The sequence below is a fragment of the Sardina pilchardus genome, chromosome 17, assembly GCF_963854185.1.
Source record: "Sardina pilchardus chromosome 17, fSarPil1.1, whole genome shotgun sequence".
Classification (NCBI taxonomy): domain Eukaryota; kingdom Metazoa; phylum Chordata; class Actinopteri; order Clupeiformes; family Clupeidae; genus Sardina; species Sardina pilchardus.
In genome coordinates, this window is record NC_085010.1 from 1,844,710 (window position 1) to 1,862,715 (window position 18,006).

General features: G+C 39.5%; 1 protein-coding gene across 1 annotated transcript in view; it reads left to right on the plus strand.

Moving 5' to 3' along the window:
* Window positions 1-18,006, plus strand: part of snd1 (staphylococcal nuclease and tudor domain containing 1) — a 139,592-nt gene that overhangs the window by 13,193 nt on the left and 108,393 nt on the right. The window contains exons 7-8 of the mRNA XM_062517759.1: window positions 16,312-16,470; window positions 16,723-16,829. Coding sequence (XP_062373743.1) covers window positions 16,312-16,470; window positions 16,723-16,829 — 266 coding nt within the window. The remainder of the gene's footprint in view (window positions 1-16,311; window positions 16,471-16,722; window positions 16,830-18,006) is intronic.

The window sequence follows — 18,006 nt, forward strand, 5'->3', positions numbered from 1 at the left end:
CCGGCAACAAGGCACACACACACAGACACACACACATACATACACCTCTTTCAAACAGAAGCATCAGTCCGTTACATCTGCCTCTTGTCCACAAACTGCATGCTGAGTTGACCCACAACGGCAACAGCAACGAAGACTTTCACACAAACACACACACACAACACCCCCTCAAACCCAAATATCTGTGTGTTACGTCTGCCTCTTGTCCACAAACTGCATGTTGCACAGTTCACCTACATCTACCCACAATTCTTTGATTTATAAATAATCCCTGCATTAAAAAACTGCAATGTGTCAAATCTTAATATATTTATATATATATATATATATATATATATGTATACTGTATGGGCAATTCCATGCAAAACTGTCAAGTCCATAACCCCACACAGCGTCAAACTATGATGTGGATGATGATTTCTTAAAAGTTTACCATTTCGCTCTTCTTGTTTGTACAACATATTCAATGATATTGTTAACTTAATCATTTGCATTATATAAATGTAACCTATTTTTCCACCCGTATGTCTCAACATATACTGGAGTCACATTCATAAACATAAACAGGATCCTAGGTTCTCAATTTGCTGGACTCGCTGTCTACCATAAAGTTAAAGAATAGTAATAACAGAAGAAAAGGTAAGAAGATGTTGATAGCGTGATTAACTGTGGTGCCTCCACTGAAGAATGTCTTTACCACTGCCCTGGTGGAAATATGTAAATCCTCAGAAATGTCAAGTGACTACAGTTACTTCTACCTGCTTTGATATAGCTTATCCTAAATGAAATACTATGCATAATGCAACAATCACAAAACATTTATTGTATCCTTTGTTTTTAACTCTTAGAATTCAGTTCAGTATGACATAATAAAATGAAAGTACAAAAATAGTTTTTAAACCCCTTTTTAAAAGTTCAACCTATCACTTTCAATGAAATCTCAATAAAGGATTACGTAGTTCTAAATAGTAACTGTGTGGTAATAATTCACCTATACCACCCATAGCCTAAATTAATTAAATGTTTACCATGAACAATAGTTAAATGAAACACACAGTAATACTTTCAATAACACTTTGTGTTGGATGTAATTAATTGGACCTAGAATTGTTAACTGCTATAAGTGGGCCAAACTTCCCAGTTTAAGTCTCCACACATAAGCTTGAGTCGAAAAACGTAGCTCCCACTTTCCTTAGCTGTAGTGGAATTCTGGGATTTCTCCCTAAAGCGGAAACTATTATTTTTACCTAATTATAATTACTATTATTATTGGGGAGGTTATAGGTTTGCACTGATTCGGGTAGGTAGTGGCAATATACTGGATGGTATATCGGTTAGAATATAGGACGGAGAAGAGATGGGGTTTAACTTTGTATTGTTCCAGCAGAGACATTCAGGATTTCCATACAGAGAAATATGGGTATGGCTATTTATATACTTTAATATAAACTTTTTGTTCGTGACTACAGTTATTATGTGGTCAATTACGCCATCTAGCGGCGTAAAATGGTACGGTGTAATAGCGTTAAAAACTTCCTCTATTTGGAAATGCAACATCCTTACAACAGTATAACGCTAAACGGTAGATTCCTAAGCGAAACACATGAAGTATTATAATTTCAAAGAACACTTACACTATATTACTTCATGGAAATGATGTCAAGAGCAAGTTTAACTATATTAGCAAACCTCTTGCATACCAGTGTGAATTAACTTTTCATCAATGACTCGCAACTCTGAATGTCAAAGACTGGATTACTCAGGATAACTGCAGGAATTGTCAAAAGGTAAATTAATTATCTCTGTTTAAGTGCACAACGAACTTGCACGTCTCTGCAGGTACTAACAAAAATAAGAAACTTAACAGGAAGGCACGCGAGTTTACCACATGAAATATCGCAACAAATGCTAAATCACAGCGAACACACAAATGTCCCGGCCTTTTCTACATAATCACTCAAACTATAATGAATTCTACATGCTAATACAGATGCAAACTTGTGCACATTCAAAGGATACACAACGAATACAAAAGCAGTAGCCTAGCCTACATATAAAAATGCAAAGCGAAAGTAAACAATAGGCCTAATCTCCATTACATCTTCTAAAGACGTTAAACAACATGTTTCAGGCACGTTACAACATGCTGAACAGTAAATATTGTAGGCTACTGGCCTCACTAATTCTGAGCTAGCTCAGCTATCCAGCAAGTTTACAATCACTAGGTAAGGACGAACAAAGAATGCAGGAAATCTTCACTTTTTTCTCCTTTCCTTCATTTATGCTGTAAAACTGTCAATACAAAAATAAACTATTTTCATTTGTCTTGTCTAGCCACGTATAGCGAATTGCCGCCATATCAAAAAACAAAGAAATCTTTCTCACATATCTTATTTTCTGTACTTATGTCTAAACACATATTTCACTAGAACAATGTATACTTACAGGCATTGCCTTCGTATGGGTAAGAAATAACTATAGCAGGTGAAAAACATAAATTGTCCGGAGACAGCAACCAGTGTGAATCATCTCAGTGACTTCTCTCGTTTTAACGCTAAGCAGGAAGTATTTACTAGCCTACTTTCACTCCAAAGTAGATTCTGATAAGGCCAGTAGATGGCGCTCTAACATAACAAATGACTGGTAAATACTGAGTGCAATAACATAAGCGAAATCTTGGTCGGCTCAGACCGTGACAATATTATTGACTAAACAATAAACATGTAGGAATGAGGTGTCAAACTCACTTTATGGTCAATTATCATCACACGCACGCCAAAGATGTCTCTCTTGCTCAGAAAGTGCACGAACATAATGACTGGTGCATACGTGCAGGAGCGGTCTTTCTAACAGAGTGATTTACCCAGAATGCTCCGGTCAATTATGGTAAATAACAAGAAATAAAATCGAATTCCTCTCAAAACATCACAAATATATAAAACAATGTCCTGTAATCATTACAATCTCCTAAATAGTAATTCATTACGAAGATAAACCATTACAAATTGTTAAACATGAAACACCGTCACAGTGAGAACTCGTGGGATTGCAACAATAAATCGCACCTGGACGTCCACATGGAATAACAACGAATAAGTCCGTACTTGCCTCTAGGGGCCATGGCGTCGTTAAGATCTACATAGTCTCGTGGTGAGACAACGTTGCGGACAATCCAAGTCAATCATGTGCATTGCACCGTTGCGGAATATCTCAGCTAATTAATTACGATGTTGCGGTATGTAACCAAGCTGGGCTTAATTGTGTTATAACAACTACTACATGGTGGGATTCGTGCCAGTTCCTTTTGCAAGAATTGGCATACTTTGATTTTTTTTAAAAAAAAGATCAACATTGTATCTTAAATCACTCTGGAATGTCCTTTTGGCATTACTTAAGCAATTTAAGATGAGCTATTCTGCTTAATAGTTTACATTCGCCAACACACACGTTTTTGCTAATTATAGAGCCATCGACAGACCAAATAACACCAAATTTATTGAGGGTGCTTTGGATGGGGTCTCAAGTCATCCCACCAAATATGGCTTTCATACGTCACAGTATTTCCAAGATAGGCACACTTCCTGTTTGGCGGCTTCGCTCGCTGAATTTAATTGGTTATCACAGGCGAACGCTTGGACGTATGAAGGCGAAATCAAGGTGGTTGATCCGCCTTGGTCTGTAGATCACGCGTGCCAAGTTTCATGACGATCGGATAAACTATGCGGCCAGGGTAGCTTTCCTTTGACTTTGGACAAAATTCAAAATGGCGGAAAATCCATCATGGCGGAAAATGACGTCATATGGTGCGTTGGAATCGGCTGAGTCAGAGGATTCCAATGGTATAAGTTTTATCAAAATCGGCCATACGGATCAAACGTTACGGGCATGAACGCGTTTTCCAACTTTGACCAGTTGGTGGCGCTAGAGCGTGAGAGTGGCGAGCATGAAACCTGGTAATGTCAATCAAGGTAGTCTCCTCTATCAGCGTACCAAATTTCAGGACTTTATGTCTTACGGTTTGGGCTACAGGTGGAAAAATGTGTGGGCATCAGCGCTCAAAAATCACTTTTCCATTCATTCCTATGGGAAAAAATCGACCGGAAAAACTGGAATAACGGGAGAACGACAAGGCGTATCAAAAAGCTGTATACAAGCCACCATCCTCGCATCAGGACCAACGCGTGAGAGGTGGAACGGCGTCTCTAGCTCTAAATCCCTAGGACAAGATAGGGAGACAAAAGTTTGACTTAAGATAAATAACTAGAATGCATTTCCCGGTGGGAAAGTGCGAAGTGTGCTTGCTCCGACGCGCCGCGAAAGCGCTCCGGCAGGAGACGCGACCGCTCGCCCTCAGGTCAAAACGCTAAAGTTTGGCCAAGACACAAAGCTGCTTCGAGTTTGGCGGCGTTACCCTCGATTGCCAAATTCTTACACTGACGTGACGGGTTGCCTGGGTTCATCAGTGGTACAGTGGGTACGGGTTGAGAATGCACCTTCTCCCGCGGGACTCCCGAAGAGATCCCGCAGGCTGTCAAGCCGATTTTTTTCGAGGCTAAGGCAATGTACCCAAACAACCACCAGGTGGCAGAAAGTTTCATCCCGCATTTCAGCTGCATTTAATGATGAAGACCGTATATCCGTCAATAGTCGACTCCTTAATCTCATTTAATCATTAAAATGAAGGTGATGACTGGCGAAATTAATCAAACGACGTTTCAATAAACCATTGTTGAAATTGACAGTTGAAATGGTTATAGAAAATCGTCTACAGCCTAACGCCGACACAGCTGATTCTTTGATTGATTCTAAGCTGTTTTGATGTAGGGGATGGGTAAACTAATATTACATCAAATGTAATATTAGTAGGACTAGCCTATCCGCTGTTCATTCCGACATATCCCCACTCGGCGGTAGGCCTATTTAATTTTTTTTTTTTTTTTCAAACAACGTGCCATTCCGACATGAGGTCATTAATATGCTATTAATGTCATAACTATTAGGCTATCATTAGGCTTACCATGCATGGCTGTAGGCAGCTATGAGGCCACTGAGATCTGGACCTCATCGGTTTTGAGAGCTGGAAATACATGTGTTTGCTAAATATCGGTTGTTTGTGCATGTTGCGTTCGCGACTCGGGGAAGAGAAAGCAGTTCTGTAAAGACATTGCAAGTTTTAATGGAGATCATCTGCGCCGCGCCGCGCAGCTGTAGCTGATTGTGAAAGCCGATTGGAAATACATAAGTTTAGAGCGAACGTTTCAACTATGTTTGCCATGGTAGACAAAAACACTCAAATAAAACAATAGCCTAAAAAATAACTGCATGCGTAATGGACACGGCTCTATATCCTAAATAATTTTCGAGGTTCGCCATTTGGTAATATGACCTATCCTTACTGACAATAATTTAGATTGAGCACAACTAAAGTTGCACGAAGGCAAAATACAGTCCTAAAAGCCTATTCTATATAGCCTGGCCAATATTGTAGATGTGCAAAAGCAGCATTTGCGTGCGTGCTTGCCGGTGAGGTGTAGCCTACAAAAATGAGCATAACATCTGATTATTAAAGTATGGCTATAGGGTGTAGGCTAGAGAAGAGTTGGTTTAAAATTCAAGTGTAGTAAAAAAGTTTGTGCACATCCCCGGTCAAGGTGCAGAACAAGAGTAAATCATAAAAAAATGGAAAAAGGTTCGCACACTTGAAATCCTTCCTTTTTTATTTGATTTGATTTTCTTTAGCACAAAGGAATGACGTTTCGACCGTGTGGTCTTCAGATTAAAATTCAAGTATGTGCGCTATTTAACCCCTCGAGACCGACTGCAGTCTGCTGACACAGCCAGACGACTCTCCCAACCCATTCACTCGTTTTGGGCGATATAACCCATTCATTCGTTTTGTGCGTAGATTCCTGCATGCTGCATTAAAAAAAATAATTAATTAATTAAAAAAATAATTAAAGTTATCCTTATCCTTATCATTACCGTGACCCTTAGCCTACCTTGTGGACGATTTTTTCTCATTGGAATACAGCAGGACAGGATGCCTTTTATCTAACAAATTGTTGGAAGGACTAGGCTACTCAACAAACTTGTTTTTCGTTTCTGGGAGATCTCGTTATCGTTTTGGATTGTCGGATTTTTATGCTTATTGTTTGGACTTATGGACAATGAACTTTGAGGGGTGGTTGTTAGTGCTTTACAACGCTTTGTGTTAATAAGTGTCGGTCCTCCTATCCTTCAGCTCACTGCGCGATGCAGTTGCGCATAGTGGCCACGAAGTCATTAACTGTTTACGACACAATACATGATATTTGTGTTTTTCGTTTCTTAGATTTAATGCATGTTTGACATGTAAACAGGCCTTCAGTCCGTTAACTTAATGCCTTCTTTTGCATGGGGTTGCTCGCATCCGCCCGTAACCTAGGCTATTATGTGCGCAGTGGCTGTATACTCTTGATTATAATAAGAGGCTAATTGTTACAGGACAACTTAAACTGACTTCCCCAATGCTTCCCCGCAGCACATTACATTTTAATATAGGCTAATATAGGATGAACAAAGTCTATGGACTTGCTATATTAAATCCAGTAGTCTAATAATTAGGTTATGTGCCATGTCCGATTTCGCAAGTGATGTAGTAGGCTATGTTTAAAGATCGACCGCCGTCTGTGAGACTACCCATTTCATGAAGAGCAATTGTCTTGTGCGATCATTCCCCCTCCCCCACACTTGTCTAACCAGTTCACTAGACATTATAGCCTACCTATATACGGCATTGAGGACGATTGCCTCCCTCCCCCCTCTCTCTCTCGACGGACACTTCCTGACACTAGGGCTCGGGATCATGACATCAAAACTTCGCGGGCACAGCCACATTGGCAGCTTCACTCCTTAGTTTACTATGGATTACTATGGATTTACTCCCGCCTTTTAGTGTGTTCCTGTTACTTAGTTTTTGCCTTCTTGGTCGTATGTTGCTGTGTAGTGGGGTGTAACAGTGCAACCCACGATCGCAAGAGGAAAATAATAAATCGCTACTATATTTCTGCGTCTTGTCTTGTGCATCTGAATTCTGAATGGATATTACGTTCAGTGCGCTACCAAATGGCGGCGATATTCCTAGAATGCAAGGCGTGTGCCCGAGCCCTATTATGTAAATGTAAAAATGTGTGTGTGTGTGTGCGTGTGTGTGTGTGTGCGCGCTGAACCACGAATTCACATATTAACTTTTCTTTTCAGCAGACATCGCAATCATAAAAAAATCGCAAAACTTTTATTTTTTTAATAAAATAATGCCTTTTGTCTTAATGGGTTCCGGAGAGGTTCGTGGAGTAGGTTTTGAACACCGGTCGCTGACGTGTGATCGAGATGCTTCAACCAGTTACGCCACAGTTCGAGTGTCATTATCTTCGCGCTTAGCCAAGAAATATAAAGGATTCAGTCAGTCGAGTTCATTTATTCGCGGCATGCACTTGAAACGCCGATCAAAAGTTCTGACATGTTAAACTGACGTTAGTCATTAATTCACCACCACATGATAAAATGCTGTTATATTGACGCACAGTAGCCCACGGTAGTCTATGTCTATCTCTGAATCAACATGAACATGCATTACGAGATCCATATAGTTCTAAGTTGCTAGAAACTTCTTTTGCGGAGCTAGGCCTACTAGTCGATGGTTACAATGAATCACCCCCACTGCCCTATCGCATATCTGACCACCCATTGTTACAATGTTACAAAATGCGCGATCTTCTCCATGCATGTAGCCTACGGTTATAAGTAAAGGGACATGATAGGCATGTATTAAATATATTTATGTTAAATACATTTTATTTTCAGTTGTCAAAAGTGGTGGGGACAATATCTGTGATAACAAGTGCTGGGTAAGCTACCCAGCGTCGCCGGTTAAAATGAACATGCCTCCGTTTTAAAATAGCCTATAGGCCTACACCTTTCTAAGTATTCCTAGCATAAATGTAGCCTAAATGTCCATCTTGTCCATCTCTTTCGTCTTCGCCTTGACAATAATAGCCTATTCACGGAAATGCGGTCTTGTAACCGTAATGAATTAATGAATTAATCTAAGGTTGCCTATCGAGTCTTTCAGGTTGAATTGAAGGCTTCTAAAACCATTTTCATTAATTTCAACAATGGTTTATTGAAACGTCGTTTGATTTTAATTTCGCCAGTCATCACCTTCATTTTAATGATTAAATGAGACGGATTAAATGAGACGGATATGCGGAGCATTTCTCTCCCTCTCCATTGACCAAAACGTTGCTCTGGCATCTCTGCTGGACTGACTGAGTTATAGGCTACGTCGAGTGAGAGAGCCAGCTGTGAGGTAGGCTGTAAAACATTCGAAAACTCTGAAACTGCAATCTGACATGCCGAGCGTGATGTCTCTTTTCTCCGCTTGTCACCAGCGCGGTGTCTTCGGGTTTTTCCGTGTTTTCCGGTATGAGCCGAACCTTCATTTTATTAGGGCGGTCTTATGTTGCCCCCTTGCGGTTGCAAAGTCCCGATGCTTCGGGAGTCCCGATGTGCGGGAAAGAAAGGAGCATTCTCAACCCGTACCATCTGTATGTCCCAGAGCACCTCCAATGTAAAAATGTGGATGTCATCCCAAAGATGTAAAGAGATATGAGACAAAATGCATTTTTGCTAATTGCGACGCCCCCTAGTGGCCAAATTACACCAAATTTACTAAGGCTACTTTGGATTGTGTCCAAAATCGTCCCACCAAATATGGTCTTGACACCTCAAAGCGTTTCCGAGATTTGACCTCACTTCCTGTTTGGAGGCTTCGCCATCGAATTTGATTGGCTGCCATGGGCGAATGCTTTGATGTATGGAAATGAAATGTACACCTCTAAGGTCTGTAGACCTTGTGTTGAATTATGTATGAGTTGTTCACGTGTAGCCAGCATGAAACACGTAACCAGTGAAAGAAGGAAGGAGCCTAAGGAACTAGGCATGTTTCTAGAACAAATACGAGTAATGTTAGGAGTATTGCGGGAACATCTGCTGTTTACTCACTGTTGAGTAAGTTGCAATGTGTTATAGCCTCAAATTGATGGTAGAATAAATAGGACGACTCACCTGTTCAAATGGTGTAATAGGATCAAATTTGGTGTTGATGTGTCAAAGCAACCAGGCTGTTACTGGTTAACGTGTCTGAATATGAAATAGGGATGGCGAAAACTACAAATTTTCTTGACCGACCACCGAGGCTCATTAGCCGGTTGAAACCGGTTAACCGGTTCGTTTAAAATAAATTATGCTATTTGAAATAACAGCCACGCAATTTCCCAACTCTCATCTCTCTGTCCCCCGCTCATAGGCTACACACAGCCCCGGCGCCGCCCTTTCACTCACGTAGGGATGTAACGGTATGAAAATTTAACCCCACGGTTATAGTGACCAAAATTATCACGGTTTTCGGTATTATCGCGGTATTTTAAAAATTGTGTGTACAATATGTTAAGAAAGCGCTGATGGGTGTAGACAAGCTGAAATATTTTAGTTTTAAAAAGTGTGACAGTGTTTATTACATTAAAAATATAGGCATACCCTTATTGCCTCCAGCAGGATACCGATCATTCACAGCATTGGCAATCCTAGTCCCTGCTCAACCCTCCACACACACAGAAAATGGCTTGTCTTGTTTCTATTGCATATTTTGAATTCATGACTTTATATATTTTGCTAATAGTTTATAATATGTTAGGATCTGCATAATTACTTATAGCTAAAAATATTCAGTAATTTGAATACTTCATATTGATTTTTAAACTATTACACTTGTCTTTAATGACATTACAGGGGTGTTGTCTAGGTCTAATTGAGTGCCTGTCACTTTAAGAGGTACGTGAAGTAGGCTAATTATATTAACCTTCATTCGGTTTTAGGAAAGTAGTCACGCATAGTTCAAGGATATCCGTTTTCATTGAATAAAATGAATGTTCAAAAAATTAACAAGTCAAAGAAAAGATTGCTGGGATAATATAAAAGATAAGTGTCTTGCAATGTTAACTTCTATTATTTTGGTGAGCACTAGGCTACTGTACATTAATGATAGACATGACGCGTGAGCTAACGGGATAGTTACCTTGATGGAACTCTCTCAAGATGTAAAAGTTTGCCAATAGGCTGTGTAGCTTTTTTCGGAAATTGAATTAAACACTACAGTAGGCCGAACTAAATCCCATAGCTTACTGTAGGTAGGTTACCGTGGTATTGTGCTCACTTTTTCCTTGGTTGGAAATGTTGTCTGCTTATAGCTTAACTTATGATTTGGAGTTTGGTATATCTGTTATATCCAATGAGTGACACCCAGCGCTCAACATAAAACTTCATGGCATTCTCCTGATAACGTTAGTGGAATAGCCTAGATTTAATGTGAACGTGTAGGCCTACATAAAAAGACGCTGGCTACATGATACAGCGCACGTTTTGGGGTGGAAATGTTGCGCCCTTTAAAAGCAGGTGTAGCCTTATCCGAATCATGGTTAAATCCATCAATTAGACAACAGAATTAGTAAGGTGAAGTTTTGTTTCATAGTAGCCTTCCAGCTTGTGTCAAAAGCAGGCAAGGATGAAACTGGGAGGAATTAAACACGCGGTTACCATACCGTAGTATCAACCGTGATAATAATGATATTCGAAATGAACACGGTAATTGTTATCGTCAACAATTTTATCATGGTTTACCGTCACACCGGTAATCGTAACATCCCTACACTCACGTCACTTTTTTAAATCCCCTACAGCGCCAGTTTAGTTTGAGGAAGTGCTAACAATAATAACGAAAGATGATCATTACCTTATCTGTTACCATTGATGACCCTTCCTGAAATGTAGATGTAATGTCTTTCCAAATCTAAGCCCATCTTATGCGGAAAGTTGCCTAGACTGCAACACGATAAAACCAATGGATAAAACAGCGCACTTCCAGATTGCAAAAGACGCACCGGCCACCGCTGTGACCTCGTGCCAAATGTTTTTATTGGTTTATTACGTAGCCTAGCCTACAAGCAGGCGAGTTATGAAAAATTGAGTGTGAGGGATAATTTGTTAACTTCACGAAAAAAAGATCTTCTTGGAATGAGATGGCTAGCTGTAGTAACGTTTAGTCCACTGTCTTTAGGCTAATTTAAAGATGCCTCTCTTTTTTTTTTGTTAACCGACTAGCGACAACTTTGGTCGGTTAACGTGGATACGGTCAACCATCGGTCAAACAGTCACCGGTTAACATCCCTAATATGAAATCGATTTTGGATTGGTTGCATGTGATAAAAGCTATGCCATTTCCTGTCCATATTCAGATTCAGAAATACTGTACACCGGCAACAAGGCACACACACACACACACACACACACACACACACACACACACACACACACACACACATATATACATATATATATATGTATATACTGTATGAGCAATTCCATGCAAAACTGTCAAGTCCATAACCCCACACAGCGTCAAACTATGATGTGGATGATGATTTCTTAAAAGTTTACCATTTCGCTCTTCTTGTTTGTACAACATATTCAATGACATTGTTAACTTAATCATTTGCATTATATAAATGTAACCTATTTTTCCACCCTTATGTCTCAACATATAGGCTACTATACACATAGTCACATTCATAAACATAAACAGGATCCTAGGTTCTCAATTTGCTGGACTCACTGTCTACCATAAAGTTAAAGAATAGTAATAACAGAAGAAAAGGTAAGAAGATGTTGATAGCGTGATTAACTGTGTGGTGCCTCCACTGAAGAATGTCTTTACCACTGCCCTGGTGGAAATATGCAAATCCTCAGAAATGTCAAGTGACTACTGTTACTTCTAACTGCTTTGATATAGCTTATCCTAAATGAAATACTATGCAATGCAAGCATCACAAAACATTTATTTTATCCTTTGTTTTTAACTCTTAGAATTCAGTTCAGTAGGCTATGATAATAAAATGAAAGTACAAAAACAGTTTTTAAAACCCCTTTTTAAAAGTTCAACCTATCACTTTATCCAGCGCTTTGGGTGTGCACTTTGTGTATACAAAAATGCGCTTTATAAATAAATGTGACTTGACTTGACTTGACTTTCAATGAAATCTCAATTAAGGATTACGTAGTTTTAGATAGTAACTGTGTGGTAATAATTCACCTATACCACCCGTAGCCTAAATTAATTAAATGTTTACTATGAACAATAGTTAAATGAAACACACAGTAATACTTTCTATAACACTTTGTGTTGGATGTAATTCATTGAACCTAGAATTGTTAACTGCTATACAATAAGTGGGCCAAACTTCACAGTTTAAGTCTCCACACATAAGCTTGCCTACTGAGTCTAAAAACATAGCTCCCACTTTCCTTAGCTGGAGGGGAATTCTGAGATTTCTCCCTAAAGCAGAAACTATTATTTTTACCTAATTATTATTACTATTATTATTGGGAAGGTTATAGGTTTGCACTGATTCAGGTAGGGTAGTGGCACTATACTGGATGGTATATCGGTTAGAATATAGGACGGAGAAGAGATAGGGTTTAACTTTGTATTGTTCCAGCAGAGACATTCAGGATTCCATACATACAGAGAAATATAGGTAGATGGCTATTTATATAGATAATATATCTGCAGCATACAGATATGCATTGAATACTAAGCTCATTAAACGGAATTGTAAGCCAGGACACACATACAGCAACGGCAACGCTAACCCCTTCAAGAAAGAAAAGAAACCTTTTTGTTCGTGACTACAGTTATTATGTGGTCAATAACGCCATCTAGCGGCGTAAACGGTACTGTGTAATAGCGTTAACTCGCACAGCACAGGTACAAACTTCCTCCAGTCGGAGATTGTTAATGAGGGCTATCTTTTACTGTCTATGGGGCTAAAGGACTGTATGGATTGATTGATTGTGTTGCTTGGGTGGCGTCAGTTAGAACCAAAGATCATACAGCGCTAGAATCTTTGGTTAGAATACTGGTTGTGAAGCAGTAGTTTCTCCTTAGTTTCTTTATTGAGTTTTCTTCCACCATACAACAGCATGAATAAACTTACAATGTATAGTGGTCTGTAAAGAACCAAATAAACTGTCATTAATATGGTCACTAAATAAACTGTATCGCTATCTCTCATTCTATAAGCTCAACTTCTCACACAAGTAGCCTAACACAGGCTTCCTTCATTTCAAACCCTTAATGCTAATGCTCCGTTTAGCATGCTAAGTCCTTGCATATCAACGTGAAAGATACATCCCACTCCCAATACACATGACCGAAGGTTACGGTCACTTACTTTTGTTGTCATACACGCACACAACTTCAACTTAAGGTAATTGGCAGTAAACTCACTCAAAACTAATGTCATGAACTTCACCAACACTGTGGTGTACTACTAGATAACGTCTCTAATGAACTAGCATGAGGCTGCACGAGAGGGCGTCACTAGGCAACAACACCTCAACAGAAGAAGAGTACAGAGATGCAAGACTAGTCTACGTCCTTACAGTAGAAACGCTAAACAGTAGATTCTTAAGCTAAACACATGAAGTATTATAATTTCAGAGAACACTTACAGTATATTACTTCATGGAAATCATGTCAAGAGCAAGTTTAAGTGTATTAGCAAACCTCTTGCATACCAGTGTGAATTAACGATGCATGTATCAAACTTACTTTTTGTCAATGATCGCATCTCTGAATGTAAAGGGCTGGATTACTCAGGATAACTGCAGGAATTGTCTAAGGGTAAATTAATTATCTATGTTTTTTGTGCACAGCCGTCTGCTCATCATCACAACAGAAAACGAAACTTAAAATCCTCAGACAGGGCGACCGCTCTACTTCCGGTATTTCGCCGAATTTGGGAGTGAAGTTTACCCAGAATGCTCAGGTCAATACAAATCATCCAAAACACACCGTCAGTATGAAACATCGTGTGATTGTCGAGTATATATACCAAATGAACACACGTTATGTTTAACAGCGTGTAAGTCCGTACTTGCCCCTCGGGGCCATGGCATTGCTTAGATCTACCAGTCTCGGGATGAGACACCCCGATGCGGACCTTCCTAGAATCATACCCACATTGTACCGTTGCGGAAAATCCATGTCATCCAATGACCAATTGAACAGTGGAGGTCAACTATCATTCCATAATGAAGGTATGAAAATACATGGAATGACTCCGTAGTGCTGTGAGAATTACACCAATATGTTTTACAAGAATGGCCTCGATTTGATTTTTTTTTTAAAATATCAACATTGTATCTTAAATCACTCTGAAATGTCATTTCTGCATGACCTAAGCAATTTAAGATGAGCTATTCTGCTTAATAGTATACATTCGCCAACACACACGTTTTTGCTAATTATAGAGCCATCGACAGACCGAATAACACCAAATTTATTGAGGGTGCTTTGGATGGGGTCTCAAGTCATCCCACCAAATATGGCTTTCATACGTCACAGTATTTCCAAGATAGGCACACTTCCTGTTTGGCGGCTTCGCTCGCTGAAAATAATTGGTTGTCACAGGCGAACGCTTGGACGTATGAAGGCGAAATCAAGGCGGTTGATCCGCCTTGGTCTGTAGATCATGCGTGCCAAGTTTCATGACGATCGGAGGAACTATGCGGCCAGAGTTGCTTTACTTTGACTTTGGACAAAATTCAAAATGGTGGAAAATCCATCATGGCGGAAAATGACGTCACATAGTGCGTTGGAATCAGCTGAGTCAGAGGATTCCAATGGTATAAGTTTTATAAAAATCGGCCATACGGATCAAAAGTTACGGGCATGAACGTGTTTTCAATCTTTGACCAGTTGGTGGCGCTAGAGCGTGAGAGTGGCGAGCATGAAACCTGGTGGTGTCAATCAGGGTAGTCTCTTCTATCAGCATACCAAATTTCATGATTTTATGTCTTACGGTTTGGGCTACAGGTGGAAAAATGTGTGGGCATCAGCGCTCAAAAATCGCTTTTCCATTCATTCCTATGGGAAAAAATCGACCGGAAAAACTGGAATAACGGGAGAACGACATGCCGTATCAAAAAGCTGTATACAAGCCACCATCCTCGCATCAGGACCCACGCGTGAGAAGTGGAACGGCGTCTCTAGCTCTAAATCCCTAGGACAAGATAGGGAGACAAAAGTTGGACTTGAGATAAATAAGTATATGAAACGCACGGATAACAATAGTGTGCTTTTGCAAGCACACTAATAAGTAGTATATGAAACGCACGGATAACAATAGTGTGCTTTTGCAAGCACACTAATAACCGCACGGCGTGTCGTCCATTATCCCGTACATAACTGACATAATGCATTCCAAACTCTTAGTATGTTAAGTGTATAGTGTTGACATGGGGTTATTTGAATTCCAAAGGCCAAGGGGACTTTATCAGGGTGCATAGTGTCCTGGATCCATGAAATAACTGGCCTTTAAAAATAAAAATAAAAATCCTCTATGGGAATTTAACATGGGCGTTCCAATACTTATGACCCCCTGTATTTTAAGGAAAGCATTTATTTATTTACAATACATTATTCATTCACAAAAAAAAATAATTTCCTTAAAGGTTGAATAGTTCCTCATTGTTTCATTTAAGGCATTAAGATACATTTCCAAAAGATGATTTTATATTTAACTTTAAGCATGTGTTCTAATACTTTTGGACAGAGGTGTAACCTTAACCATTGAATTCAAGTAGGAGGGAGCAGATCCAGTCAATGACCTATAAACTAAACTAAGAGATTTGAATTTAATTCTGGCCACTATAGGGAGCCAGTGGTTTTGTCGTGATGAGTTAATTCGCTCGCAAGAGGTGGATTAATTAGAGTTAAATCGATATAAATGTGATGGAAAAGGTTTGGAGCAATATAAATTACTGTAACGCCTGTTCAGAATGTTCACAAAGTTAGCGCTAAAATCTGAATTTTGTCTCGCGCATACAAGCTGTTCACCTCACAATGGTGTACCATTCGCTACTTTTGATAAATTCGGTAGAAGTGTTCCATTCGCTACAACTGTTGATGGAAAACCATCTAACGCAGTAGAAAAATGCGCATGAACAGGGCTCTGATGACATAATTTTGATGTGCTAGAATCATTCTATTGAATGGACAACTGTTTTGGTGCTTCTTATATCGCTCAAAATTACATCGACTTATGAATGAATTCACTTGAAGATCTTATGGAAAAAGGGCTTATGTCTCTCTGAATAGTGTTTTTACTTCATCTCTTACAAGTGTCCATTGCTTGTATGTGTTTGTATCTCCAGTGTCCAACGTTTAAACGAGAGGCAGATGGCACAGAGAGCCCTGAGCAGTTTGCTGCAGAGGCAAAGTTTTTCACGGAGTCACGCCTTCTTCAGAGGGATGTCCAGATCATCCTGGAGTCCTGCCCCAATCAAATCATCCTTGGTACCATCATGCATCCGGTAGGAATCTACACCCAGATCATTGCTCCATCCATTTTGTTCTACTCCTTTTGACAAATGTTTTTAGTCAGTTGATACAGAGATGTGCTTAGAGCAACCTGGGTACACATATGAGTTCATACATGCATCAGGACGAGCACTATGGGATCTGTTTTTAGTTAGATGCCTGATCTCCATTTTACAACATCAAGATGGGCAATATAATTTGGTCTTTTTTCCCTCTTTAATGCATTCAAATGTTGCGTATTGCAGAATGGGAACATCACAGAGCTGCTGCTGAAGGAGGGTTTTGCCCGTTGTGTGGACTGGTCCATGGCTGTCTACACTCAGGGGGCAGAGAAGCTTCGAGCTGCCGAAAGGTCAGTATTCCACTCTACACAAATGAATAGCACAGCCATGCTATCAGGCTGCCGCGGGTTTTTAAAAAGTATTAGATATGAAGGCCATTATAAGGTATTCAAATGTAGTAATCATCATTTTGCAAGATATTACATTTCGTAAGTGGGATAATAGACTCTGAAGTCTGCCTCCAAAAAGGACCCAAAGCTGTCATCTTTGCCCATCTAAGGAGATCCTGGAGATAACCGAAGTTAACTACTTATTGCAAGTTGCGCCACAAGTTCGCTCCCATGTAGCAAATATCACAGTTCCCCAGTTAACATACCAAAGATCACAAAACCCAATCAAAGTCAAATAACAAAAGTGAGTAGCGTCTTCAGATTTTCAGATTCCTTTGAATCTTTACAAAATTACAAGAACGTTGATCACATTTTCACAGATAGAGATCACGGTGTTTTTGAGGTATTCATTTTTTGAGAAGGTACAGAAGGTATAGAACACCAAATGACATAGTCCAATTACATGCCTGCAGGTACATGTAGGCCTGCTTCAAAAATAGGAGGATAGGGTTAACTTAACTCCAGTTATAAGCATTCAATAATGAATGCTGAAGATTATATTATGATCTCATAAATGTGCAGTGGGCTGAATTTAAGCATGTCTGCATGTGACATTTTTTACATATCAAAATGACATATAAGCCTAACAGCTGATTTGAGTCAAGGCTATGTGTTTAGCCTATTGAATAACTTGATAGAAGACAAACCATTTTGTTGAATGAATGATGCATCATAATATGAAATTTGCTATGTGAAAACCATCTCTGATAAGTGACATCACAATCTGTCTGCCATTCTCTCTGTAGCTGATCAAAATGGCTTTGAGTTTAGACTTCTGTTTAGCCTGTTGAATAACTTGATGATAAAAAAGACAAACCTTTTTGTGGAATGATTCATCATATGAAATTTGTAACGATATGACCTAACAGTTGCTGGTAACATCATGCTCTATCTACCACTCATTTTCTGTAGCTTATCATGCTTGCATGTGTGGCATTCTGTATAGTCCTTAAACTCAGGACCATTACTGCTCTTTTCAATTTGGGACCTTGAAGTTGGAATTGTCTCGTCTAAAGACTAGACTAGAGACAGTTCAAAGTAGCCTGGACTATACACTTAAGTGTCAGTTTATTGCACA